This window comes from Hetaerina americana, unplaced genomic scaffold, assembly GCF_022747635.1.
Source record: "Hetaerina americana unplaced genomic scaffold, ioHetAmer1.1.p SCAF_14, whole genome shotgun sequence".
In the NCBI taxonomy this organism is placed as follows: Eukaryota; Metazoa; Arthropoda; class Insecta; order Odonata; family Calopterygidae; genus Hetaerina; species Hetaerina americana.
In genome coordinates, this window is record NW_027286514.1 from 3,886,974 (window position 1) to 3,914,744 (window position 27,771).

General features: G+C 36.0%; 1 protein-coding gene across 1 annotated transcript in view; it reads left to right on the top strand.

Moving 5' to 3' along the window:
• The window catches only part of LOC139686389 (igLON family member 5-like), a 534,172-nt gene that overhangs the window by 77,541 nt on the left and 428,860 nt on the right, over positions 1-27,771 (top strand). The window contains exon 3 of the mRNA XM_071583582.1: positions 20,704-20,883. Within this exon, the coding sequence (XP_071439683.1) occupies positions 20,704-20,883 (180 nt within the window). The remainder of the gene's footprint in view (positions 1-20,703; positions 20,884-27,771) is intronic.

Genomic DNA, 27,771 nt, shown 5'->3' on the forward strand with positions numbered 1-27,771 from the left:
TCCAATGTATGTGTAAATCAGACGGTGCCAAAATATTTTGATTTTAGCCTGATTGTACAGATTCTTTTCATTACACGCCATTTTATTAATTTTTCATCGCATAACACGTTCATTATTTTCTGCCAACAATTTCAATTTGCAGTGTTGTTTGGAATGGGACCACCGCTATTTAAACTACCTACTCTCGCCAAAAATAACTGTCTCAGCGAACTAATATGGTGTCGAAAAACGCGAAGCAAATGAAATCGTAAGTTAATGGTAAACAAGGCTTTAGAATCAGTAGAGATAATAATGAATGGAATTTCTAGTTATAATTTGCCCAAAGATAGAAATGGATATTTAAAGAGATACTTCGAATTGTTACATGTATCTGAATCAGAAATGAGACACCATAAGTGCAAAAGGTGTTCACGACAATACTAATGAGGATAATATAATAGTCATATGCCCAGATGGCTTCACCAAACTATGCAAGCTATATAAATCAATTAGAAAAATAAACTCTCTGATCCCACTCTTATCTAAAAAAATGACGAAGTAAATAAGAAATAAATACTGAAAGAAGAGAAATGTACCAGCGTGGAACGGAATAGAAAAACAAACATAAGCATTTATCAGAACGAAAATACATATTACATGGAACCAACAGTTTAAATAATTTGAGATAACAGTAAAACGAACTCAACCTGCGGAGAGTACCATTTCGAGAACAATATAGTGTATGAAAATCTGAGGCAGGGTTAGAAATAAAAGTATGAGACATTTATGTAAAATACAAGGCCAAGAAATGAATAATGGATAAATAAAAGGATAGGCGAGTGTAATGAACTCGTATACAATTGAAAAAACTTGATAGGAAAAGGTCACGATCTTCATCAGTATTTCAATCCGGATACTAATTTACTGCGGAACACTATACGGCCATTTTGACCAAGTGCTTTCTTGCTCAAAACCTATGAACACAGCAGTTGGCTCTTCTTCATGAATGTCGTTTTAGCTTGAGTTACTATTTCCTAGATGATATTGGAATTTCTCCCAAACGACGTGACGCTCATATTTAATTCTGGAAATGCTTGATACTTATCTTTCACAATTGCTTGCAGGTCCTTTCGAGTTACTGCTACTACTGCGATGTCATCTGTGAACCGGAGCATGCCATTTTTTTCCATTTACCTTTATTCCATTGATGACTACTTCTTATTTGTGCTGATTTTCTGGCATCTTCCAGATATAGAATATTTCTGGAGACAGGTGTGCTGCCTGTATCAAAATTAAAGTTAGGTGATTTGTCTTTTATCTCAAGTTTTTTAAATAATTTATCTTTTGTCCAATATCTCCCAACCCAGAATTTTCAATAATATTAAGACCATTTCTTCCCGTACATACAGCTTGTTTACGAATCGGAAGCCTTTTCTCTCTATGGAGTTGATTACAGAAATTGGTTTATTACCGCACTAAAATAAACTGAATAAGGAACTAACTAGAACTAAATGACCTGGCTGGGTATTTCCTATCATATTTCTCGGTTTTTTCTAATTCTAAATTGGTTCCACATTTGGCATTCTCCTATTATCATTTTTATTTTTGGGCTTATTATCTAAGTGTTTTCTATTCGTGTGGCATAAGGCTAACTGTTCTTTGAAATTCGCATTTATGACTTCGTAGTTTCTTCATTAGTGCAATTATCACACACTCCTTGAAGTCCTCTGGCAATTTTCCCCACTCGTAGCTCTCTTTGAATGTTCCGAAGATGATATCCTTTGCTTTTACCTCGAGTGACTTGATCAATTCCCGGTTTATTTTGCCAACCACTGGTACCATGTAGCTCTTTAGGTCTTTCACGGCTCTGTCGAATTCTCCTCTCCGTATTATCGAGCCCCTTTCGTCCTATGCTATCAATACTTTTTCTTTAATTAAGTCACCTTTAAGTAGTTTGGGTCCTTGGTACCTAAATGTATTCCTTTCATCTTTTCCCAATGCCTTCGTCTTCTATAAGCGTCTTTCCATCATCACCTCGGACGTCATGAGTTTTGTTTTTCTTTCTCCGAAACTTCTTTTCACCAGTTCGTAAGCAGTTTTGCTATTTCCCTTCATTTTGTCACCATTGATTGCCTCGCAGCTTGTTTCAACCCATTTTTACTTTACTCTTTTGCAGTCTTATATAGACTTGGCTCCAAAACTTTTCATAAAGGATATTCTCAAATTTATTGTTTGAATTATGGCATATTTTTATTGCCTATATGAGTTTCCATATGATAAGACTTCCTCTTGTATTTTGGAACGACTGCGGAAATGTTTACTACTTCGTGTGTGACTGAGTGACGGCGATAAAATATTTATTCTATTTTTTAACAAACATATATAGCCTTAGTATTTCTCACTCGTTATTAGAATTTAAGTTCACCTTTATATTTAAAAATAAATTTTTTACCGTACTGATATCATTTTTAGAATTTATCTAGTTTTATCATCTTGTATATTTTTATATAAACCACCGGATGACGTTCCTAACCCAGATAGGTGACTGACAGGTCTAACATAGTTTTCATGGTTAAAGTTTTGCTATGAATTGGTTTTTGCAGTCTCACGTAATATTTTCTGGTAAACTTTGGCATTGTCACTAAGGAAGTCTTGAAACCGGCTTGATGTTGACAATTTCAACACTTAGATATCAACGCAGTGTTTAACAGAATATTTCTTGGCAGTCTCACGTAATATTTTCTGGTAAACTTTGGCATTGTCACTAAGGAAGTCTTGAAACCGGCTTGATGTTGACAATTTGAAGACTTAGGTATCAACACAGTGTTTAACAGAATATTTCTTGGTTCATGTGTACTTCGATTATTAGCCACTTGGTATGTGAAATTTGAGCCACTATAGTGAGTTAATGCGTAAAATTACGCATGCGTACGCACATTCCTGTGTCCTATAGGTTCAATTTTTTGTTGGCAGCTGGAAACATTTGTAAAACTGATCTTTGAAACATTAGCTACTACTTATGGATATTAATTATGATTTTTGTAATGTGTGGGAAAGTTAAAGATGACGATGCTGTAATCCGTCTGCTATGAGATATATTTATATCAAAGCTAGCGGCAAATGAATCACGTCACTGTCTTTATTGAAGTTAATTGTAATTGTATTCTTGGTAAAAAGTGTTTCATTAAATACTCGTTGCATTCAATTACTCCGAGATTCACCGCCACTTATTTCTTCACGGAGTAATCCGCTGATGAGCATCGAAATATAGGAAATTCTCTGTGAATAATTCATTCGACTTGACCGGAATGAGAACCCGGATCTATTCGATTTCCTGCGTTACATACTTCGGGATGAAAATTTATAAAATATTAAAGCCTGCCGGATATTAAGAGTTCGCCTCAATGTACCTATCAGTAAAGGCGGAAAACCGTGATGAAAATTTGATTTGTTACGTTGATTTTGACTAGGAAGGGGACATTATTGGCTAAATTTATGGAGCTTTAACCCATCCTTATCTTACTTCCTCATGTGTAAAAGTGCGTCATTTTAGAATCTATTTTATCAATAGGATATCTTATAGAGGAAATATTGTTCTTAGCCCGAGTTTAATTTTCATTCTACTTTATCGATTTTGTGTCTTCGCAAGGATGAATTGACTTCAGGATGACATATATTTCTTAGAAATTTTAACAAAATATCACTGTACATGAATACCTATTTGGGTCATTCTGATTTTATTTTTAACTCCTGTGAATTTTTATGTAATGCCTCTGTAATATTTATTCGATAAATAAGATGAATATTCAACGCAAATGATATATTATTGTTGTGTTTTTCATTAATATCAGTCATCTTGTAACATTATTTATCCGTTTGGTTTTCAATTGCTCGATAAATACATGCGGCTCACATTAAGGGCAATGAAAAAAATCACTGTGTTTCGGTTCTCGCAACGTATTTTCTGTAATACACGGGAAATTAAATTTTTTGACCATCTGGAATTTCATACTATCTGTAACTAGATTACTACGCAAATACATGAATTTTTATCAGTAAAGGAATAATTCTTCATCAATATGTAACCTGACTCAAACCTACGCCATGAAAAAGCAAAGAATTTTAAGTCCTCGTCGGATTTGAGCTTGCGGCTCTTTCTTTCTCTGGATGAGCAACGCTAAAGCAAAAACAAAGCAATGGTTTAAAAATTCTACGCTCCTCAAATGCCATATTTCTCCACGTTAAGGCCGTAGTTTCTGTCCTCCGTCGTTGGCTGGTAACTACTGTGTTCTGGGTCACCTGCTTTAGCTTCCCACCGCAAGCTCAGCTGGAGGGTCTACATCAATTAGAGCGACGACAGTACTTTGACTTCAGGGTTTACTTAGATCTCTCCCTTCCTCACTGGTCCACCCTCTCTCCCTTTACCCCCTCGACCCCGGCACACGAGGCCCGAGTACGCGCAGCAGCTGCCCAGAGTATACGTCCGCATGGTCGGAGAGGAGTGTGAGGGAATCTAATGGTTAGGGTAGTAGGATGTACAGAAGGGAAGAGGTCAGCTATACACTTCGTCGTAAGAATTTCCGTAGTCCAAAGTTGTTGGGTGGACGGGAATTTGGATTCCGGTGAGGTCTAGAAGACCTTGAGGCATTTTTGTTGCAGGCCCATTCTATGATCGAGGTCATTGCGACCCGTATTCATGTATTTGTTTCTACAAGTTACGAGCGTGGGACTCAGTTGGTGGATAGGGACTCCCGAATTTTGTCGGAACAAGTTCTTCTAAGGGCTTACGGGACAAAAGACATTAGAACAGTGTTCCGTAATCGCCATCCAGGGAAATACATCTTTGCAATTTCAGGAATGTGGTAATGATTTACTTTTCACTAGCAGGCCATTTTTCAACAAACACCTTTAATAGTTGATATTTTTTGTTTTAGTAATCTTATTTATGCAGCATATTCTTCGCTATTTTTTTGTATATATTTTACATTTTCTTCATTATTTGAATGTGGTGAGAGAATTGAGTTTTCATTTTTGGCGGATGTTCACTTGCATGAATGAAAATTAATTATTTATGGTATTTTTTCTTTTTAGTAGGTTATTTTCCTGCCTTTCTAAGAATGGTTATTATCGAAAACAGTAAAAATCTAATTAGAATTTGGCACTTCCTTAATTCTATGAAGGTTTACAAATTCATCTGCTCTCAGAAATATATTATTATTTATAAATATATGTTTAGTAGAGTGTAATACTGAGTGTTTGAAGAAAAAAATAGGCTTTATTTTGTCGTTTCTGGCTGTGAAAGCCAGGCATTTCGTTGGACTAATTGAAGGAGTTGCTGGAGCCGGAGTCACTACTAGAGAGGAGATTAAATTTATTTTTAAGTGAGCAATCGCGTCGGCATTCGTTAGTTAAACCTTGAATGTGCACCCTAGTGCATCTGAACGTAGCGGATGAAAGCACAAGTGGGAAATAGATTATTTTCTCTTACTTTCTGTTTATTGGTTTTTGCTACTGCAGTTGCTAATGGTGTGTATTTGTATGCGTTTGGAAAAACCAAATGTATATATTCACTGACTCGAAAGCCTATTTTTCCTGACTTCCTAAATATTTTATTATTCCTTTGGCGCTTCAAATGAAATGAGAGAAAGGCGAAAACTACTGTAGTGCTGACAGAAATTAACTAGTACAATTTAATGTAGCATTTGTGTTGCTACGAGGTCAAGTTAATGTATTTCATCGAGATCTCTTTCTGTTTTTATTTACAGTTTAACGGGATTGGCCGGAATTCATGTTGAAATAATACACTTTGCTTTTCCACATAGAATGTTTTTATAACGACCTAGGTTTCGTAACAGCGTAAATCTTCAGATTCAACACCTGAATGTATTACGCTGTAGCAAAACCGAGGTTGTAATAAAAAAAAATTCAATGTGAAAAATCGAAGTGTATTCTTTAATCATGAAGAATTTTCACCATGTTACGCTTGAAACTGTGTCATTTGTTGTAATTCATGTATTGACCGTTTTATTTTTCGATATTAATCGCACCTAGTTTAGCGCTATATACTCTAAAAAAAGAGCAATGTAGTTCAGATAAAGCAAAAAACAAGACAACCCGTTAAAATCTCTTGTCTAAAGGTTTCTTTTACACCATATTCAGCTCATACAATACTACATCGCATAGGTTTTGAACATATGTGCTTTCACCTAAGTTAGATACTATTTTGCACTGATGACTAACAATATAAACATTTAACTATGTCGTTAGTGGATATATTTAACCCTTAGAATATGTCTGATCTATTTATAGGTACATTTAAATGTATATTACCTTTGAATAATTGTGGAAATGTTTGAATTGACTAGGATTAATTCCTATCACTTATCTTGCTAAAATTATTGAAAGGTGTATGTGTTTTTGGAAACAGTATCTTATAGGGTCGGTTTTTACCGCTGAAAATCCATTCATGTAATTATTGAACGGAGCTAATATTTGAATGGGAGGTTTTTCCCCAAGAAAATTTTAGATACCAAAGTAACCAAGTAACATTTTTATGAATCACTCCTCTTTTTGAAAATAACGTTCCATTAATGGATAACAAATATTGTCATAGTGGATTGAATAGGTAACTTTCTCAAGGTGTTACTCTGCTGTTTTTTTTAATGTGATGAGAGGTATACTGCTTTAAAATCCATTTTAATCAACCGAAATCTCTAAATGTTGGACATGGTCTGCAGAACATTTAGAATGGTTTAATGTATTTTTCCTCTAGCGATGTGACATTGAATAAAACCAAACTCGTCTAATTTATATTAAATATCTAAATTTTGTAACATTGTTTGATTTCGAAACAAATACATGTACATATACTAGGTAACTGAATACATTGAAATTATATAAAAATTGAGATTCAAAACATAATGTTCATAAGAAATAAGTTATTGGCACATATTTAGTGCCTAAGAACCCCTCGCACATAGCTACAGTATAATCAGTAATTCATAGGTTTGCTTGGTCCATTTGCTGTGTAACAATGATATTTATTGTACACGCGTATATTTGCCTCGAAAAAGCATTTGGTGGGTATATTTAATAATATGAGGTTTTTAGCTGCTCAAAAGACCACTAACTACCGAAGAAATTATGCGAAAGTTACCAAGTTCCTACCATTCCAAAGCAAAAACGTTATATCCATGTGCTAGATGAATTCAGTGGTGAAGATGGATGATTTTGGTGGTCCATATGCTAGTATTTGGTGCGTGCCAGTCTCTCAATTATGCCATTTCATGCCGCAGCCCTTTGACTTTGTCGTTTTTTATTCTTTTATTTTTATCATTCGCTGAGTTTATTTTATTCATGCACTTCACAAGGTCAACCTTTTCTGTTCTGAAATGTTGAATAACATTTGCCTCACCATAGGCACACAGCCGTTTAAAATATCAAATGCCCCCAACGTAAATCGAATGAGGGTTGGTGCAACAAACATTCATACAATTTTGCATATTCAGTATCTCATGGCATATGTAATTTTAAAATTCCTTTTGCCAAACGTATAGGTTTGCGAATTATCATTATTCATAGAGAAAGTGATTTTCTGTCTGACCAACACAAAAAAATTGAACTCCGTCTTTATCCTCTATCGGTGCATTTTTCATCACTTCCCGATGGAGAGAAACTAGTTGGATCGTTCGGTGGTCAATGTGCTCGGAATTCTGAAAATAAAAAACATGCAAAGCTCCCAGGCATGCATTCCCTCGAGATTTGTCCGAAGCCGCTCGTCGCACGGCGGCCTGTTTCATAAGCTTTATGGTTGGATCGTACTTTTTAAATTAACATTTATCGATTTGGAAATGCTGCTGATAAACATTGAGAGGTTACCTCTTGAGGTAAACCTTGTAAAGTGTAATACGTCAGCATTTTTAATTTCAAGTTCACGTCATTTCTATAACGTTATTAAAATCGCCGCTCGCTGCTTCATGTCAGGTTTAGTACTGTAACAATTAGCCAATGGTTATACGAAAGGTTTAAAACATAATATTTATAAATCATTACTACTTCAGGATTTAATGGAACTTTCCTCAGACGCAACTTATAATTAATTGTTAAGGATTTATATTTTTCATGTTGATAATTGGAAGACCTTTACTCTGATATTTTCTAGAAAAAAACGTAATTGGACATAGGAACTCTCAACCATGCTGAACTTGTCTCATTCTTGAGGAGTTGAAGCTAAATAGATCCTAATTCAAATTTTGCCGCATGAGAGGAATTATATACGAAAATACCACTCTCTTTACTAGCGGTAAGTAGTTCATGGGGCACAATAGAAATTTGAGTTATTTTTGATTAGTTTTTTGGCACTTATATCGCATAATATTTTTCCAAATGTCCTTGGAGTGAGTCCATGATTGTTAGTTTTAAAACTTGTACCATATAATTATGGAATTAATCCTCTAGAAAAGTTTCTTTAAAATAAAAAAGGATGTTCCTTTGGAGGACACACCAAGAAATAGCTATATTTTGAAACATATAAGGGTTACCTGCAACCAATTGAGCATCAATTTTGCCTGCTAATACCCGCCTGTGGTGTATTTTTTGAATTTTACAGGTGTGATATTGGTTACCTCGGTTATATAGTTTTCGTTATTACATTCAAATACTTGCAAAAGCAACATATTGCAAAATAAATACGCAGGTTAGAGCTAATTGAATGTATTTAGTAAGAAGTAGCTTTAAAATATTTATTCATTATGTCGGAAATTACTTCGATACCTCTTTTTGTAAGCTAAAATACTTTGATTATCCGGTAGGAGCTACCCTAGAATAAAATGCCATGCGTCATTTTAGATAAGCATAATATACTTCTAATTATGTATTTATATGTAAGACGAGATAAAGATTTAAATGCGTACATGCTGAAATGCAGGAATTTTGCCAAGTGATCAACGTGAAGGCATAAATCTAGGGTCACTGTCAGTGTAATCGCCAGAAATGTTGTTGAATGGATTTTGGCAATGGGTTAATTTTAAGTTAATCACACTTTGTTGGCATAGGTGGACAGACCTGTATTTTTTTCATGATTAATGTTCAGCTTGTTTCGAATCGTCAAATCATTCATTTATTTTATTGTTTGCTATGTAAGTTATTTATAATAGCTGTAATGTGAGGGCAGTGGTTGTGTTGGATTGCATCACGTGCATTATTTGCATCGATATATGGGACCTATTTTTGTAAATTTACTTCTATTAGTGATGATAAGTATTCATCAAAATACATACACATTTATATGATACTACAACTACTTTCCAATTACGAGAGTGTTCGTGAATTATTCGTTTTCATGCTTATTGTGCGAAATGTAATATTACGAGGGTATTGTTAGTTTGATCTATAATTTATATATTTGCTACAGTTTAAATGCTTGACTAATATTGCCGCAAAAAAAGCCGTTGCATACTGAATCATCTTCATTCCGCTTACAATGCACGTAGCTCTGAATTTATTTTACGCTTTCACCTGAAAAAGTTGTAACCCGAGGCTAATGTAATAGACGTGGAGCAGAAGGTTTTCAAAGATTCTTTTGTCTCCTACAAAAGAGCTAAGGGTGGTTTAAAAGTTTTTGAAGAGGATGGGAAACAATCAAATTCAAAGGAATGTGGACTCAAGAGCCCCAGTCACAACTCTTATTTAAGTAAATATTAACTCCGCCGTTGTCAATGTGAGAGTAAGCCGTCGAAATATTGAACATTTTATTGGTTGCCATCTAGACGCCGTGAACTGAAAAATTGCTCATAAGATGTGTTTTTGTGCCCGTGAATCTCCTTCTAAAATCAATTTGAAGTGTATTTTCCGTTTCCTACTTATATGCCATTCCTAGACGGCTTGCCAGGTGGCCTTTTTCAGTTCCCTAATATTGAGAAACCTCTGCCGTGGGAAGCATTTCTTCAGCATGAGAAATTGCCATAGGCAAACTAAACATGTAACTACAAGCAACATATTTTGATGGCACAGTAATCAATGAAACTTGTACTATAGAAAACATTAAACATTATACTAACAATATAACATAGAACAGGAATTTTGCGCCATAAATGGCGCGAGTAAAAATACTTATGCTCACTCAATTGAAAAGTTCTATCACTTTAAATGAGTCTTAACTTTATCTCACAGTTATTTCACTTAAAATTAATCATAAGTATTTAAAATATCGCGTATCGCGAGATGTTAGGAGCTATATTATTGACCTTATGCCTCTAATTAATGTTAAATAATGATTATCAAACCTATTTACATGATATTTGTTTGTTATGAGTTTAAGAGGAGAAGCTGGAAAGAAACTTGATTTAATCGAATGGTTGTATGTTTACGGTTGTTACACGAATATTAAACTTTAACCGCAATGCTCAGACATGCGACAGCAGATGCTGCCGATGAATCTTTGGTTTTACCTCCCGTTTTCAATTAAACGTTAACATATTTGGTAAACTGCTAGGTAAACGTTTATGTCACCCGCGGCGTTTCTTTGAAATCACCATCATAAATGATAACGCGAGAACTCAATTTTCTAGGTTATCACTTCAGACTCTACACTTTTCGAAAATCAATGGGTACAACGATTCATTTTTTGACCCCTTCTTTGCGTCACCCCGGACCAAAGGGCTCACCTAAAGGTCATAATATTCGCCCTAGTTCCTACAGAAGGTCATTAAAATACCAAATACCAGCGCCGCTCTTTATCATTCCCTGCTCCTAGAAGTTCGTTTAGGTTACTCATATTCCTGTTTTGATCTTTTTTGGTGTAAAAATAATGTTATATTACATCTTCTTCGGCGTAAATCTCCCTAGGTATTACATTCTAAGGTTGGATTAAGGATTCGCGTCTCACATGGGTGCACGTCTCGCGTCTCACGGGTGTACACGCACAGAAGGTAAAATGATAGAAAATTGAAGTATGACCCAGATCGGGTTTCGCGTTAGACCTTTTAAGGCTTGAATAACAACAAATACCCTTAGATAAGGTTCTTTTTTATTTGGGCAACTGTTAAGTGTCGAAAACCGTTACGGAATGGCGTCGCACCAGTCTTCGAATATTATCGCTCATGTCTGCTCTGGACAGCGTTAACCTGATGTTGGCAAATGACTGGCGAATTGTTTATTGATATGTCGATTTAACATTTGTCAAATATGTCGAACATGGATGGCTCTCTCGATGAGCAGCTGCCGGAGCTCACGGACGAATATTTTTAAATCCTTGTCGATCTTTTTAATACAGTATTGGCAATCAGGTTTAGCTGAACCAATTTATTTTATTCTATTTGTTTCTCTCCAGTATCGGGTCAATGAATACCTCAAAACATCAATTCAATACGAGGCTGGTCCCAGAAGTACCCCATCTGACCTGCAAATGGAGGTAGTTACTTAAAAAAGTTCACTGTATTAGAAGAAATGCACTCTATTAAGTATATGTTTCCAGTTTGAAGACCCCATGTTGTTTAATATTTGTTTGGCAGCCATCAATTGTGAACGTTTTCAGTGAATACGTGAAAATGGAGGAAATTGGTCATCGTTATCTGATACAATACTTTTATTTCAAAAGCCTGAGCCCAACCAATATGAAAGCTGAACTGGGTTCTACTCTGAATGAGTCTGCTCCTTCGTTCACCACCGTCAAATATTCAGTAGCAGAGTTAAAACGAGGCCGAGGAGCTGTCAAGACGAGCATCTGACTGATCGACCAAATGAGGTGACGACTCCGGGAACGGTGAAGAAAATCCACAAAGTGGTCGAATGAAAGTACACGAGCTAGCAAATATAGTATGCATTTCAAAAAGTGCGGTACATCGCATCTTTACTCGACATGAGAAGGCTGTGTGCAAGATGGGTGCCGCGTTTGCTCGCACTCGAGCAAAACCAGTGTCATGAAGATGTTTCAGTTAAGTGTTAAGATAAGTTTCACAGCAAGAAAGCAGAATTTTCGTGCCGTTTCATAACCATGGATGAAACGTGGGTCCATTACTTCACCCCCGAGACAAGGCAACAATCAAAGCAAAGGATTCAAAAGGGAGTACCATCTCCAAAGAAGGCGAAGACTGTTTCATCTGCAGGCAAAGTCATGGCGTCAGTTTTTTGGGATGTGCATGGGATAGTTTTCATTGCTCATCTTGAAAAAGGAAAAACTATCTACGGCGAGTACTATGCAAACTTATTGGAACGTTTGAGCGAAGAAATCAAGCAAAAGCGGCCCCGTTTGGCTATGAAGAAAGTGTTATTTCATCAAGACAATGCACCAGCTCATAAATCCGTTGTTGCAGTGACCAAAATTCATGAAATAAAGTTTGAATTTCTTCCTCAAGCACCATATTCGCCAAATTTAGCCCTCTCGGATGATTTTCTGTCCGCAAACGTGAAAAATTGGCTCGGTGGTCAGAGATTTTCCAACCGTGAAGAAGTGATGTCAGCAGTTAAGGGCTATTTTGAGGGGCAAGAGAGTTCTTATTATAAAAAGGACATCAAACTCATTGAAAATTGCTGGGAAGAGTGTATAGAGCTGGCAAAAGATTATATGGAAAAATAAATACATTTTGTGTAGCCATTTAATGTAGACTTTACCTTTTTCGGAATAGGAATTAACGCTCACCTCACAAAGTCTTCCGGCCAGATTCCTTCCTCATGGATACTGCGAATCAGTCTGTTTATATTCTTCCCCCACATTTTCCTAAATTATTCAGTAGTTCTACAGGAATTTTTTCTACCCCCGCGGCCTTATTTAGTTTCATCTCCCTTAATGTCGTTTCTCTCTAATCATCGAGTATGCCTGGACCTAAGCCATCTTCCTCTACCTTATGTTCTTTTCTTTTTCTAACCTTGTTGGCCTAAGTTCTTTACCATACCGTGTTTCTATATATTCCTTCCATCTTTTTTGGATCTTTTTTGGAACTATTATCTTACCCACCTTATCTCTAACTGTTAGCATAGATTTTCCTTCCTTTCTTCCCGATAATGATTTAATCTTGCTGTATAGCGCAAAAATTTCAGCCTTCCTCTGCAAACTTTTCATATCTTCGCACCGTGTTTTCCACCCTGCTATTATACTACATACATACTTGTATACTACATAGTACTCGTATATATTACACATCCAAATTGCCATGCTTGACCACAGAGCGTCAACACCAGCTGACAACAGGAGTAGAAGTACAATTTATTTTTATCCCTAGTTGTTTTTTTTGATAAATAAATTAAAAATTATGGCCGCAAAAGCTCAAAAACTTTACATAAGAAGGAAACTTATGTTTACTTTCTCTATTTTATCAATGAAATTTTTTTGGGTTCAAAATTGCGCGAACTTTTATAAAATATTCCAAGTTTTCCCAAAATTCCGTGATTCAATCCAGCAAATGGTCTATTGGCAACCATTATCATTATGCTAGATATGCTAGGAGGAAACGATTATAAGGAATCAATGGAGTATTTAATGAAGATTTATTCATTTACTAACTATATTTACTTCTCATTTTATTGACGCTCAAAATTTATTTTAATACATAATATACTTAGGATCCGATATTCTGATCAGAAAAAGTGTTTGGAGATGATCATGCCTAATATTGTTTCTTCTTTGATTTACTTCATGATGTCACTAAATAATGATTATTTTGTTTCAAAATTAACATTTCTTCACATTTTGGATATTTTGTGCCGCCAGCGTGATAAAACAATAAATTGCTATTTCACGAAGCCGTGTCGTGAATGTAGCCGCCGGGTATTATGTTTCTCATAGTTTATGTCGCAATACTACGACCTAGAAGGCCAATACTTTATTTTTTAATTCTTGTAAGTGTTTTGTGCATTTAATCTTATTAGCAACACTGAATTACTAACATAAGTTGTTTTTTATTTACGTTAGAGGAGAAAAAAACTTAGACACGCCGAAATTTATATTCATTCTACCTCTAAGATGGGATGACAAATCTACCATCCAGGAAATCCTAGTTTATTTTCGCGGAACGAGACAGGATTATTTAAGTGGGTGTCGTACCGATCCACCCTACGACTTTCGAAAAAGTCGTCATGGCCGACGGACCCATTAAATGGTGGAACCTCCCATCTTCCTTTCATCCCTTTTGCTATCTTCCTCCATTTTATTTTCATGCCCCCAAGCCAAAGCCCTTCCCTCTCCTCCCGCCTCAGACTCCTCTCTCTTGACCGGTGGGTGATTTTTCGCCCACAATAAACCACGGGAACATGTGACTGCAAGACCACGCCCGTCACCAGACACACGCCGCCGCCACAAAAGGGTGTTGGCGCACCCTTTCCCTCCCACGCACGCACACACTCAAACTCCCCCTCTGCATCCCTCCCTCGCGTCGAATCTCTCTCTTTTTCGTAGCTCTTCCGACGCGGCATCTCTACTCATTTCATCCTTTTCCAAGTCCCGGAAAATCCCCTCTTTCGACCCATCTATCTTCGCCAGACGAGCTACCTGCCAATCTCTTCCCACAACCTCGCCCCACTCGCTGCTTTCTTCCCTCCTCCCCCATTACTTTTTCCCACTCCGTCATCCCCCACCGCTTCCCATATCGCTCTCCCAGAATTCTCTACGCCGTCTAATTTTTTTCGGAGGCCGATTTTGGAGCGCTGGAATTGAACAAGTTTTCCTTTATTATGTTTGGCGTGTGTCGAAATGAGAATCCCACGCCTTCTAAGAATCCACGAGGAGTAAAGCATGGGAGTGCCCTTACGCGCTCAGCATCAGGTGCAAACCCGCTTAGGATATTACCGTAAATGGAGAGTAAACTGTATTCGTAAACGCACCAGTAAATTACGAGCTTTACGTGTTTTCTCTGGCCGCGGCGCTCGATAAACTGAAGTAAATTATGGACGCATAAACTCTTGGAAATACAGCCATCAAGCTACTTTTGTGTCACGTTTATTCCCACATTCCTCTCTAGTTTTAATCTCATCCTAGGAAAGATATTCCAGTATTAATTATATTACTATCCGGGTATTGAAATTTTGACATTGTTTCCATTTGTTTCAATTTTAAATTACATATAAATGTTTGAACTGCTATAGTTTATTATCACTTACAGTTTATTCAACATCCTTAAGATGCTAACGACAAACGATTCTGATTTACCTTAAATTTTACCACTCCCACCCCAACCTCTTTCTTCTTATTCTCGAAGAAAAGGGTCAGTATTTATACTACTTTACATCGTATTAGTCGATTTCTTAATAGTGTAATAGATATATCGCATAAAAATCTTATGTTTAAAAAAATGAATTGCTCTATTGCTATGTTCTCAAACGTTAACGATGTTTACGATTTAAGTAAACTTTACGGCTAATTTGTACGTCTATTGAACATGAGTTTGTATTTATGATTTGGAGCTCATTAGTAGCATATAAAGACATATTCCCAATTATCTCATTACACTGCTTTTTATTGATACCTCATATTATAATATTTTTGATAAATTTATTACTCATATGTTAGAATACCTATGAGTTACCAATTAAACAGAATATATTGCAGTGATTACACAAAAATAAAGATGCTCTATCTCTCTCTCTCTATATATATATATATATATATACATATATATATAAATATATATATATATATATATATATATATATATATATATATATATATATATATATATATATATATATATATATATATATATATATATATATATGTATATATATATATACTCATATAAAGAGACAGATTCAATATATACATATATATAAATAAATAAATGTATATACATACATATATACATATATATATATATATATATACACATATATATATATACATATATATATATACATATATATACATATATATATATATATATATATATATATATATATACATATATATATATATATATATATATATATATATACATATATATATATACATATATATATATATACATATATATATATATATACATATATATATATATACATATATATATATATATATATATATATATATATATATATATATATATATATATATATATATATATATATACATATATATATATATACATATATATATATACATATATATATATATATATATATATATATATATATATATATATATAAGGAAAAGGAGTATTTATTCGCCGTTTGGCGGGATTTCGTGTTTGAATGTGTATTTGGCCAATGTGGCTCATCTCTTTCTTCTGGCTATGCGTGCCACGAAACGCACTGTTCCTTTCCTGTATGGTGTTGTATGAATTCTAAACCACTATCCTTTCGTTTGTGTATTGTCTATTTCTCCTTTGGTGGGTGAAACAGCCCCCTGACGCCATCTCTTGGCTAAAGAATCGGGGCGCTTGGCGATATATAAGACCCACGGATCTCAGGGTAAATTACATATCCTCGATAGCTCAAGTGGTTAAGAGCATCCGCCCGGCAAGTGGAAAGATCCGGTGTTCGAGTCCCGGTTGAGGAGATATTTTTACTCTTGTGATCCGTTCGATTCCGCCTTCCCCACCTCTATTGTGTACGTCCTTTATACGTGTTCCTATCCCTTTTCCTTATATATGTTTCTGTATATATGAGTATTTATTCGCCGTTTGGCGGGATTTCGTGTTTGAATGTGTATATATATATATATATATATATATATATATATATATATATATATATATATATATATATATATATATATATATATATTATCAGGTAATCTACCGGTTAAGGTAGGTTTTTGGATGGACATAATTATTAATTAAATAATTTGTTACCCCTAGCAAAAGACAATATCCTTCTTTATATGTATGTGTATATATATATATATATATATATATATATATATAATGAATGAATGCTATAATCTTTATTTGATTGATAGTTTCAGTATATAATTCATTTAATTTATTTTTGAGAACGTTTCACTCCTCTTTACATTAGGTTGAATTTTTCACAAGTAATTGCAACAAAACTGCATTATTTATATACATTTTAAAGACTAATTTTACTCTCATTAAGAAAATATATTATTATAAATCATTTGCTAATTATTCGACAAAAAAATAACTAAATCTTGAGTTTCTGAAAGAGTCATATGCTGCGGTGCGGTAAATAGTCTTCGGAAATTATAACGTTTTAAGGAAAAACAAACGCCTTGATTAAATACGCCCTCTTTTCTTAATTTTATTCTAGCTATGCAAGCAACGGCTGGCAGAGGTTAGCAGAGTCTTCCCGCTCTGAACTATATCCACGGGAATATGACCTGGTCTGGGAATGTCGCTATTTTGCACTTCGCGTCACATTTTTGCGCCAAAAAATGAGAGAATCCCGTTCTCCTTTTGCCTTTTGCTGGCGAGTCCCTCTCTTCCGCAAAGGGCCAGAGTAATTTATGGCCCCACTGACCGCGGTCGACCACCTAAATGACCGCCCAGAAATTTATTTATTCGTTTTTTTTCCTCGAAAAGATTTCATTTTTTTCGCCTTCTCCCTGGGAGACCAGTATTAAAGTATTCCGAAGGTCAGCACCCCCGTGGTCTCCGTCAGCAGGCAAGTCCCTCCTCATGACCCCGGAGCATATCAACCCCCTTCCACGACTTTATTTATCATCCTTCGCTCCGTGCAGTCCCCTCAAAATTTATCTTTTCACCAACCATCTCTTCCCTCATCACAGTCTTCTGTCGGTGGGCGGTAGATAGAAGTGTGCAATCAGCTGGCCATCCACTCCACGGATAAAAGGAAAAACTTGGGGCCAGCACTTGCGACCGCTGCAACTCCCTCCTTCCTTTAGAGCTCCCCTTGCCTGTGACGGAGTAATAGCGGTAAAGTGAGTAAGGGATGGGATGATGAGGAAGAGGAGAGTTTCTTCGAGACACGTTACACTTGAAACTTCTCTAATCTAACACACAAAATCCATTCTTAATACTTACAACGACCAAGTGCACCATGCTTGCAATTGTAACAAATTTTAGTTTTTTTATTGACGATCGCTTGATCAAAGCATTGCTACATTTTTCTGGTCATTGAGGTTCACATTTCTAACCTGTAGGGTTCAGAATACTTATATATCACATTTAGTTTCCGTCTTAGGCAAGTTTCCTTGATATGTGGTAATTTGCAACAACAAAGCCCACATTTTTCGATAGTTTCTTTTATGATTAAACTGACATACGGTACACAAAAACTGACTTGCAATTTTTGATTGCATAGAAAAATTGTCCCTGGGTACAAACCATATAAGATCCTATTAATTAATGTAATTTTAGTCTCTTAACCTCGCCAACTCGATATTTGACCTTTTTATATTAGCTATAAATGATATACACTTTTTTGAATGATGATGTCATTTAAGGACGACAAGATGAGCTATCTTTAGAATTTTCCATTTTCAAATTTTTTTAAGTTGCTAGCTGATTCCATCTTGGTTGATAAATACATAAATAATGCAAATAAATGCTAATAAATTCCCCAAATATGTCAAATACTTATTTGAAGAGAGACTGGGGAAGTGAGGAGGGGGATGGCGTATTTATCGCGGGGAAGTTAGTTGCCTCAGGGGAGGGTAGGTTAAGGGGAATTTGTAAGTGGGGAGGAACGAATTTCCCCTACTTGCGGGGACGGAAAGGTTCTGTCCACAGGGGTGGGTCCTCCTCAACCTCCCATGGGTGGGAATCTAAATGTTGGATTGATATGGTCGTCTATATCGTTTGAACGCGCACGCCATGCTGTTATTGCGAATATTGAACAAATGGTAAATTATTTACAGATTCAGATCACCAATTTTAGAATTCTATGCCTAAGAAAGGCATATGGATTAAGTTAGCCATCTTTTAGGCGAATATTTGCTTCAACCCAGATATCCAGTTACTGATCGCAGTTCCAATAATTATAACGTATTGTGAAATCTCATGTCTTGGTGTGATATGCGCCCAGGTGTTACCACAAATGTACTTGCTTATGTATCTCTAGTTTTTTGACAATTTATTTTTAGTGTGACAGGTGATAAGTGTGATTTTGGAGGTCGATTAATTATTTACCTTTCTCACATAGGCAAAAAGCAGATATGAATGAATTGCATTATCAACTTCAATGTAAATTTTGAGCGCTTATTTGAATAAATCTTAGGAACTTTATCGCAATATTATTTCAGCTAGTTACACATATTTTAAAGTTAAATGAGCTTAAAATAAATATTAACGTCTGAAAACTCTGTTTAAAAGCGATATACGTTGTTGTATACCGTTCACACAGCTTTGAGAATGGTGGTTGCACTGAGGGTATACCCAAGTTCCTTGTCAAAGCCATCATTCTTAACATTGGGTGTAAAGATTAGTTAGCTGGAAGTGCAGTGGAAAAGACCTATTAAACTTCTTTTGTTTTGGAAATAAGGCATTTGGCAATGTAAAAGTAGGACAGGGTGTTCTGCCAAAAACATATTTCATGGCCGTGGACTAATAGAAGTCAATTTTTTGCTTATTGCCGATGAGTTAACTTATAATTCCCTTACTAAGGTCACAAATTAGTAATGTTACCATTATATAGTCAAATATTTCCACATATTATTGATCATTCACAAGTTTCTCATGATTATTATTGCCGTATCAATTTTTGTCGTTAAAATCTTCAGTGGTCAAAAAAGAAGAGTGGATTTAAGGAATAACCTTTTCATATATGTGTATTCAATCGGAAATGTGTTTATAATATTAATAGTGTACCCCTTTTTGTGCGTCTGATGTCATATCATTGAAATAATGGCTGGATTCTGGGATATCTGCGAAATAACTTCAGCTATTTCAATGAAAGCCTTAATATTCCACGACGCTTCTCTCCCCTTCCAGTTCTCGAACTCTCATCTCAATTCTCCAAACCCCTCACATCGATCCTTAAATTCCCTCGATGTTTCTAGACATTTCCAAGTTTGTTTAATTCATGAGGTACTCTTTATTTACCCCTCATGGGTGAAACTAGCTGTGCGATAATTTTAATAAATTTTTCGTGAAAATTTTGCACCGAACGTATTATATATTTTTTAAATAGCTCAACGTGTGTACATTTTTGTATCATATAATATTGCATGTCAAGTAAAGACGATCTATTTCATAAATATTGGCCAGTTTGACACAAAAAATAGTAATTTTAAAACAGAACTATTTTTAAATTGAATTGAAATGGCTAAACTGCTACATTAATCTGTAACAACATTTGTATGTTCAACATTTAGGTGGACAAATTTTTTAACATAATTTTCTAATGAAATTTCAATAACCCATATTTATTTATCCTCTTTTAAATATCTATTACTGTGTTTCGAAATTATGTCTCTCATAAGAAATCAGAATGTTAACGAGGCAAAATCCAGAAGCATGACTAATTTTTTACAAATAAATGATTACCTTCGAGGATTAAGGGGAAAAATGGGTTTCATATGTAGGCTACGCGAAACAAATATGTGATCGATGTATTCCTTTTGTCGTGCTAGTCTTGGATATAAGCTCTTATGTACCTTGGTCTATCACGGTTTGGGGAGTTATAGCACCTAAGTTTGAGAATCAGAAATCTTAGGATTATGTTATTCATGTATTGCCATTTTAAGAAAATAAAAGTCTAGCCGTTATAATCCTACCATGAGTCTCTCAACAAGTAAACTATTTTTGAAATTCTAAAATATGAAAAGAGTTTAAGCCAGGACCGCCATGACGCCAAGCTATTCATTTTCTATTGCAGCTGGGGAGTCCTTTAGTCCAGAAGATTTAAGTCCATCATCTCAGTCGCTGGACGAGATCCTTCCGGGGGAGGAGAACAATGGCACGCTGGAGCATCCTGACGGCGATATTAGGAACTGGCCGCCGCTCTATCATCATGATCCTTCTGCCACGGGTTTTAAGTACTCGACTGGTCTCAGAGGTAAGTGACGTGCATTCAATGGAAGATGTGCATTAAAATAAAACCTGTCGAAATCATTGTTCCTGGAGGGGAAAATTAAGGCTGGGAGGATTAAAATAAATATCTTCCATCACAATGTTACCATTGAAAATGATCATGTGTAAACAGTAGGCATAAGACCGCATCGTTTTGTTGTTGATGTTTTACTGTTTGTGTATGTGTGTGTGTGTATGTGTATATATAATATGTATACACATCCAAAATAGGCCCATTGCTCCACTTACATCTGAATATTAACTACTAAGCAGTGGGCACGAACCTCATATAGTGCTTATGCATATACAGAAATAGGACTATCATAAACGTATTATATCAGTTTTCCAAATAATTATGTGTTTAGCGTTTCCTCAAGTAAAAGTAGTTATTTAATACGTTAGAAATAATTGGTTTGATAAATTAGGAAAAATATGCGATAACCTATTCACTACATGAATGTAAAATTCACAAAGGCTAGGATTTTATTGCTTTGAAAAATGAACCATTCATTGCTGACATAAATATGATACCGAAATTAAACGTTGTATGCAATAATTACTTCAATACTGTAATCGATACTTGTAAAACATTTCCATAATAAATGTGAATCCCTTTGTATTGCGTGTTTTTCAAAAACTTATATACTCTATGACTTAAATGAAACCTAAATAAACTTAGAAAAACTATTCCAGAATGATAAACGAAGGGTAAAAATATAGTACTATTTTCGTTTGCAGGAGCATTTCAATTAAATTATGGTTTGCTTTATTTACGCACAATTAAGTTTATAAGTAAAGTTAAGCTGTCCTGAAATTGATAAATTTGGATAAATGGAAAATTGCTTTCAAAACTAATGGATATTTTGCGTAATGTGCACAATAAAGCAAAGTTTAATAATTTGTAATGTATACAACATACATTATGATTATAAAATTTAAAATTTCATCACAGGTATTATATAATCAGTCATAGTAATAAAATTAGTTTTTGAATGTACGCAGTAATAACATTGTTTTTCTTTATCATTTTTAAAAAGTGTTACCCTGTTTTCCCCTTTCTTTAAAAATCATTCCCCCTTCGTCGTTCAGCTGGTGATAGCAATGGTAAATCCAGTGTCACCATTAACTCCCTGGAGCTTGGCTTAATATTTTTAGAACACTTGATGCTTGACCAGGAAACATAATTTATTGGAGAACTTTTTGTAACTTGTGGTTTTTGGTGTAACTCTATGGGCTCGATTCATATTGAAATTAAAAAGTTATGAATTTTTTATTGAAAAGTAGTTTGTTTAGATACGACCGGAGTTTCGTTTCTAAAATTCATCCTAGTTTTTTGTTTCATAATAAATGCATGGCAAAATATATTGGAAAAATATGGGCTAATATTTATATTTTCTGCGGTATTCAATTAAATATTTTTATTGCTATCGGTTTAAAAAAAATATTTTAGAGTTTTGTGGTGACAGAATTAATTTTAAATAAGTAATCACCTAATTTTTATTGCGTTAAATTGGGTTAAAATATCACTTGAAATAACGAAAAGTTTAATAATTTTTATGACCATCATACTGTTGATAAAATCATGATCCCTTTTTTTAGTTTAATATGGAAACAGAAACAAAAATACATACTTTACTTGCCTAATCACCACAAGAAACATGAATATTTTCTTTCGGAAAACGTATCTCGTATGTAAATTGTGTGTTATTATTAGTCTCGTATGTTTAACGATTAAATATAAGCATACATGTATTGTGTATATATACGTATAAAATGGTAAAATACCAAATGTTCGAACTATTTCAGCAATTTAGTGAAGAATAGCTAAAAAAATAACTAGGCATTGCAATTGTGAATTGAGATTATATTTCAATGCTTATTTACACAAAAAATAAATCTCTGCGCGTCGATTTATGTAATCTAAGATTATAATTAAGAACTTTGATTTTAATATTTCATTTGGGTTTACAATTTTTGTCCCACCTTTTCCCTAGTACAAAATAAAATTCAATATATTCTTTGCAAAAATTGCTTATCCACTTTTTTAATATTAGTCCAAAATAATAAATTGATATTTCATCTCATTTGATTCCTGTGGAAATTGCCAGAGATGGAAAAGTAAATTTTTGGTTTCTGAATTAATATTTCCCCATGGAATTCAGCAGTTCCAGTCCCATAAAAATATGCGGCAGATATAAATAGCTTATATTTTCAATTTAAAAAAAGAAACATGATGAACCTACCGCCTCCGACAAATGAAACCGTCGAAGTTATGGCCGATATAAATTCTTTGGAAATTATTAATTTAGAATCCGTGGGCGTTATGCAATTCTTCATCGCGTGAGTTCAAGCGAGGATTTTCTTCTCTGTCGATCCAGAAAATCGATTTCTACTTGAGACATCAGCTGGCGTTGGTGCCTGTCCCTCCTCTTCGGCTCTCTGTTGGGAGATACACCTCGAGGGGGAGATTTAGCTCTGCAGAGGAAGGGACTCCGTGCACCCCCTCTCCCCAAAACGCCTTCTCCTCGCCTTCCCATGCTTTCATCGCAATATCAACCCTCCTTGAGCTTTCTCGAACTTCTCTCTCCTTTCTGGAGTTCCTCCACCCAATTTAATTTCACCTTAATAAATCAGCGCATCCCGCTTCATTCTATGTCATAACTTGACGTCCACGCCCTCTTATTCCTAGGTTTTATGACAGACTGCCGCTCTTTTTATCTATCCTGTTCACCATAAACCTAAATTCCATTCTCTTAGTATCTTCTCACCTCACTCTCCATTTCGTCCATCCTTTCTCTTCCCCACTTCTTTGGTAGGCACAGATATCACCCTCGGCATCCTCTAAACCATTCCACTTCCTCCCATCCACCGCCAACTCCTGGTGATTTCTCCACACCTTACCCTCATCTTTTTTCCCTACCGACGTCATTGGACACCGAGGACCTATTCCTCGACATTCGCTTTCACGGCGGATTGCGTTATTTTCCGGAGACGCGCTGTGACGCGAGCGTGAATTTCTCGTATCCAATTGTCTCGGCAGGCAACGTGAAGCAGAGGCGCTGACTCAATGCCCCCTTCTCCCTTTCCTGTCACTGCGAAACAAAAATGTGAGTGGGCCTTTGAAAAGAGTGCTTGCCAAGTTTGATTGGGTTAACCCTGTCGCGTTGAAGCCTCCCTGTCAACTCTTAAATCAAAGATCAGTGTGTCAGTTAGCCTCGACGTTTTTAGGGAAGACCCACCAATCTCTCGGCTGAAGTTAGGCATTCTACAGGTTTATTGCTGCTTCAGCTTGGGAAAGATTTGTTTTATTTCTCTTATCACATGACCGCATTTATCGTAAAAGTTGATGATTGAGGAATACAGGATATATACAATATATATTCGTATGTATGTATATATATATATATATATATATATATATATATATATATATATATATATATATATATATATGCTTTCGTAGACGTAACACGGAAGTGCCGAATAGTAGGGGCGTGTATTGTTGACGGTTTGAGAAGTTTACTGTTCAATGTTTTTTTCTGGTAGCCCTATTACCTGAGAGAGTCATGTCCTGAGTCGATGTATTTCTGTTGGGAGGGGATGTGGTTGCAGAGACTGAGGCCTCGCACTGGGCATGAGAGAGTCATGTCCTGAGTCGATGTATTTCTGTTGGGAGGGGGTGTGGTTGCAGAGACTGAGGCCTCGCACTGGGCATGAGAAAGGAATGGAGGGTTTTGTATGTGATGGGTGGCAGCTATTGAAGTTAAGGCATTGCGGTTTCTGAATGGTCTAATATGGGCTGAGGAATTAAATTTATTGTTCTGGAGGTGAATATCGATATCTAGGAAAGTAGTATTCGATTCAGATATATATGAATAAAAAAATACGGAGAAGGAGGATTTGCAGAGACGGAGGACCTATAAAAAAAGTTAATCCACATCACTCCTATTCTCACACTGACCCAATATCTCATTTAAACGCCTGTTACTTGCGCAACATATTGTAGCCTACAATGCCACTAGCCCACCCCTCGTCTTTTATTTACCCCCTTCCCGCTGTTTAATCACCCACGCTGTAAATGCTGTAATCTTTACCAACCTGTCGTCTCTTTTAATTTTAACCCTAATTAAAAAAACATTCCTTTGCCACCTGCACGTCGACGGATGTTGTCTATCGCTTTTCCTCTAACTTCTGTTTTGCTTTCCTCGTGGAAGGATTCACCACGGGCCTCTTCCTCTGTATAAACATCGACCGCTACTTTAATAAATTTGTCAGCTTCCTTAAGTATCCAGTCCCTACTCATATCGCTTCCCAACGTCAATCATGTGACATATAGCTACAGGGTTCGTCCGGAAAATAAGTGTACTGAGCTCAGGAAAAAAAATTTATTACACTTTTACATATCTTAAGCTAATACTACCTTGATCAAAAATTTCCCGGAATTTATTCAGAAAATTAAAAATACAAGTTTATTCATCTAAATCTATATTGTCCCCTTCAAAGTAATCCCCATCGACTGCAACACACTTATGCCAGCGCTTGATCCAATCCTCGAAACATTTTTTATATTCGGTTTCGGTATGTCCATCAGTGCTTCCTGCGATTTTTCCATTACTTCCTCTCGGCTGCTAAAACGCGTACCCCGTAATGGTTTTTTAACTCGATTGAACAGAAAGAAGTCACAGGGAGCCAAATCAGGTGAATTCGGTGGCTGTTGGATGGTATTTGTTGCATTTTTCGTCAAAAAATTACGAATAATGATAGCACTGTGCGACGGTGCGTTATCATGGTGCAAAATCCACGAGTTTTCTGCCCACATTTCTGGTCTCTTTCGGCGAATTGCTTCACGCAAACGTCTCATAACGCCCAAATAATACTCTTTGTTTACTGTCTGGCCTTCTGGCAAAAATTCATGATGCACTACACCGTTGTAATCCATGAAAACCGTCAGCATTGCCTTCTTTTTTGACTGAAAACGACGTGGTTTTTTTGGTCTCGGCTCATTTGGTGAACGCCATTCACTTGCCTGATGTCTGGATTGCGTGTCGTACTCATAAACCCACGTCTCGTCTCCAGTAATGATCCTTTTGATGAATGTGGGATCGGATTCAGCCTCGCAAATCATGTCTTTTGCGAGGTCAACACGGTCTCTTTTTTGCATGAAATTGAGGTCTTTCGGCACCAACTTTGCTGCTACACGACGGAAACCCAAATCATTAACCACAATGTCTTGGGCGGATCCATAGGCAATGTTCAAGTCCTCCGCTATTTCTCTGATGGTTAATTTGCGGTTATTGACCAACATTTCTTTTACTTTATCAATTTTTTCACCGACTTTCGATGTCGATGGTCTGCCACTGCGTTCATCATCTTCGATTGACTCACGACCACTTCTGAACCGCTCGTGCCACTGGTAAACGACCGTTTTTTTAGAGAATCGTTGCCGAAACACTTTTCCAACATTTCCAACGTCCGTGCGCCACTAAATCCGTTTTTTACGCAAAATTTAATACAAGTTCGTTGTTGCAAATTTAAATCCATTTCTGCAATTGTAAAAAATCGCCAACACACACAGAGATAGATGTACTCTTGGCTACGTAACTTTTGCAAATGTCAAGTTATGACACTAAGATTTAAAGGGAATATCAACAACAGATGTACCAATTTAACAAAAAAAACAGAACTGAAATCGGAACGATGGGAGCGCCACACGGTGGTTATTCCGGGAACTTTTTGATCAAGGTAGTATTCCTCAAAATAGGACCCTTGTGAGTCGATGCACTTGTTCCAGCGGCGTTCCCATTCCTGGAACGCTCCCGCGAAGGCATCATCGGGAACCTCTCGAAGACACGTCGTCACGGCCTGCCTCTTTGACGGCGTCCAAAGTCCCGTATCACGTTCCTTTCAAACTCCTCTTTATCTTCGGGAACAGAAAGAAGTCCGGTGGTGCTAAGTCCGGGCTGTAGGGCGGGTGCGGCAGCGTTGCCACGCCGTGCTTGGCCAAGAAGTCCGACACGACAAGCGCGGTGTGAGACGGAGCATTGTCGTGATGCAGCCGCCAGATGTTTTTGATCGCTGGCCGGACGCGGGCGACTCGTTTTCGAAGCCTGTCGAGCACTTGGACGTAAAATGCAGCATATACAGTTTGTCGTTTAGGTACAAATTCGTAGTGGACGACTCCCCTTTTGTCTCCCCTGTGTGTGTTTTGGTGAATAAAACCCTCCCTGAATCCGCAAGCAGGATAGAGGTGAGAACACGCGATACCCCAAGAATGTTAAACCTTTTAAACCTCTTGGGCTTGATATCGCCTGCTAAAACCAGTCTATTTCCCCCATCTCTTCATCTCCTTGTGTCCTTACTCCCTTTCATCCCGCACCTTATCCTCTCTCCTCGGTTTTTTATCCGTGAGCGAAGTTCTGAGGATAACGGCTTAGCCATCTAAGATTAATAATTATTCATTAATGAACGTTCTTTGTGTTTCCATTTAATTTAGCTCTGAATTTTATGCATACGTTTGTCACTAAAGAGCGTTAGTTTTTAAACTGTAATAATATTAGTGCTAAATTAAAAAAAAACACCTGCATGCATATTTTACGTACCGAAGGCCTGCGACCAATCTTATACCATCAATAAATACGATATGATCGAAAAGCGTAAAAATATTTAGGTGAGTGTGTTTTATCCTCCGTTATGTTTAATATTAATTTTAATGTGTACTTTTTATTTTTACTGGTCGTTTTTTCATCCAATCCAAATTAAAAATAGTGCAGATAAAAGTAATACCACATAAACCATTGAAAAAAGAACATCATATTATATATATAATCAGCGAAATGTTCACACAGGAAATAAGCATTTTGAATATAAAAATATG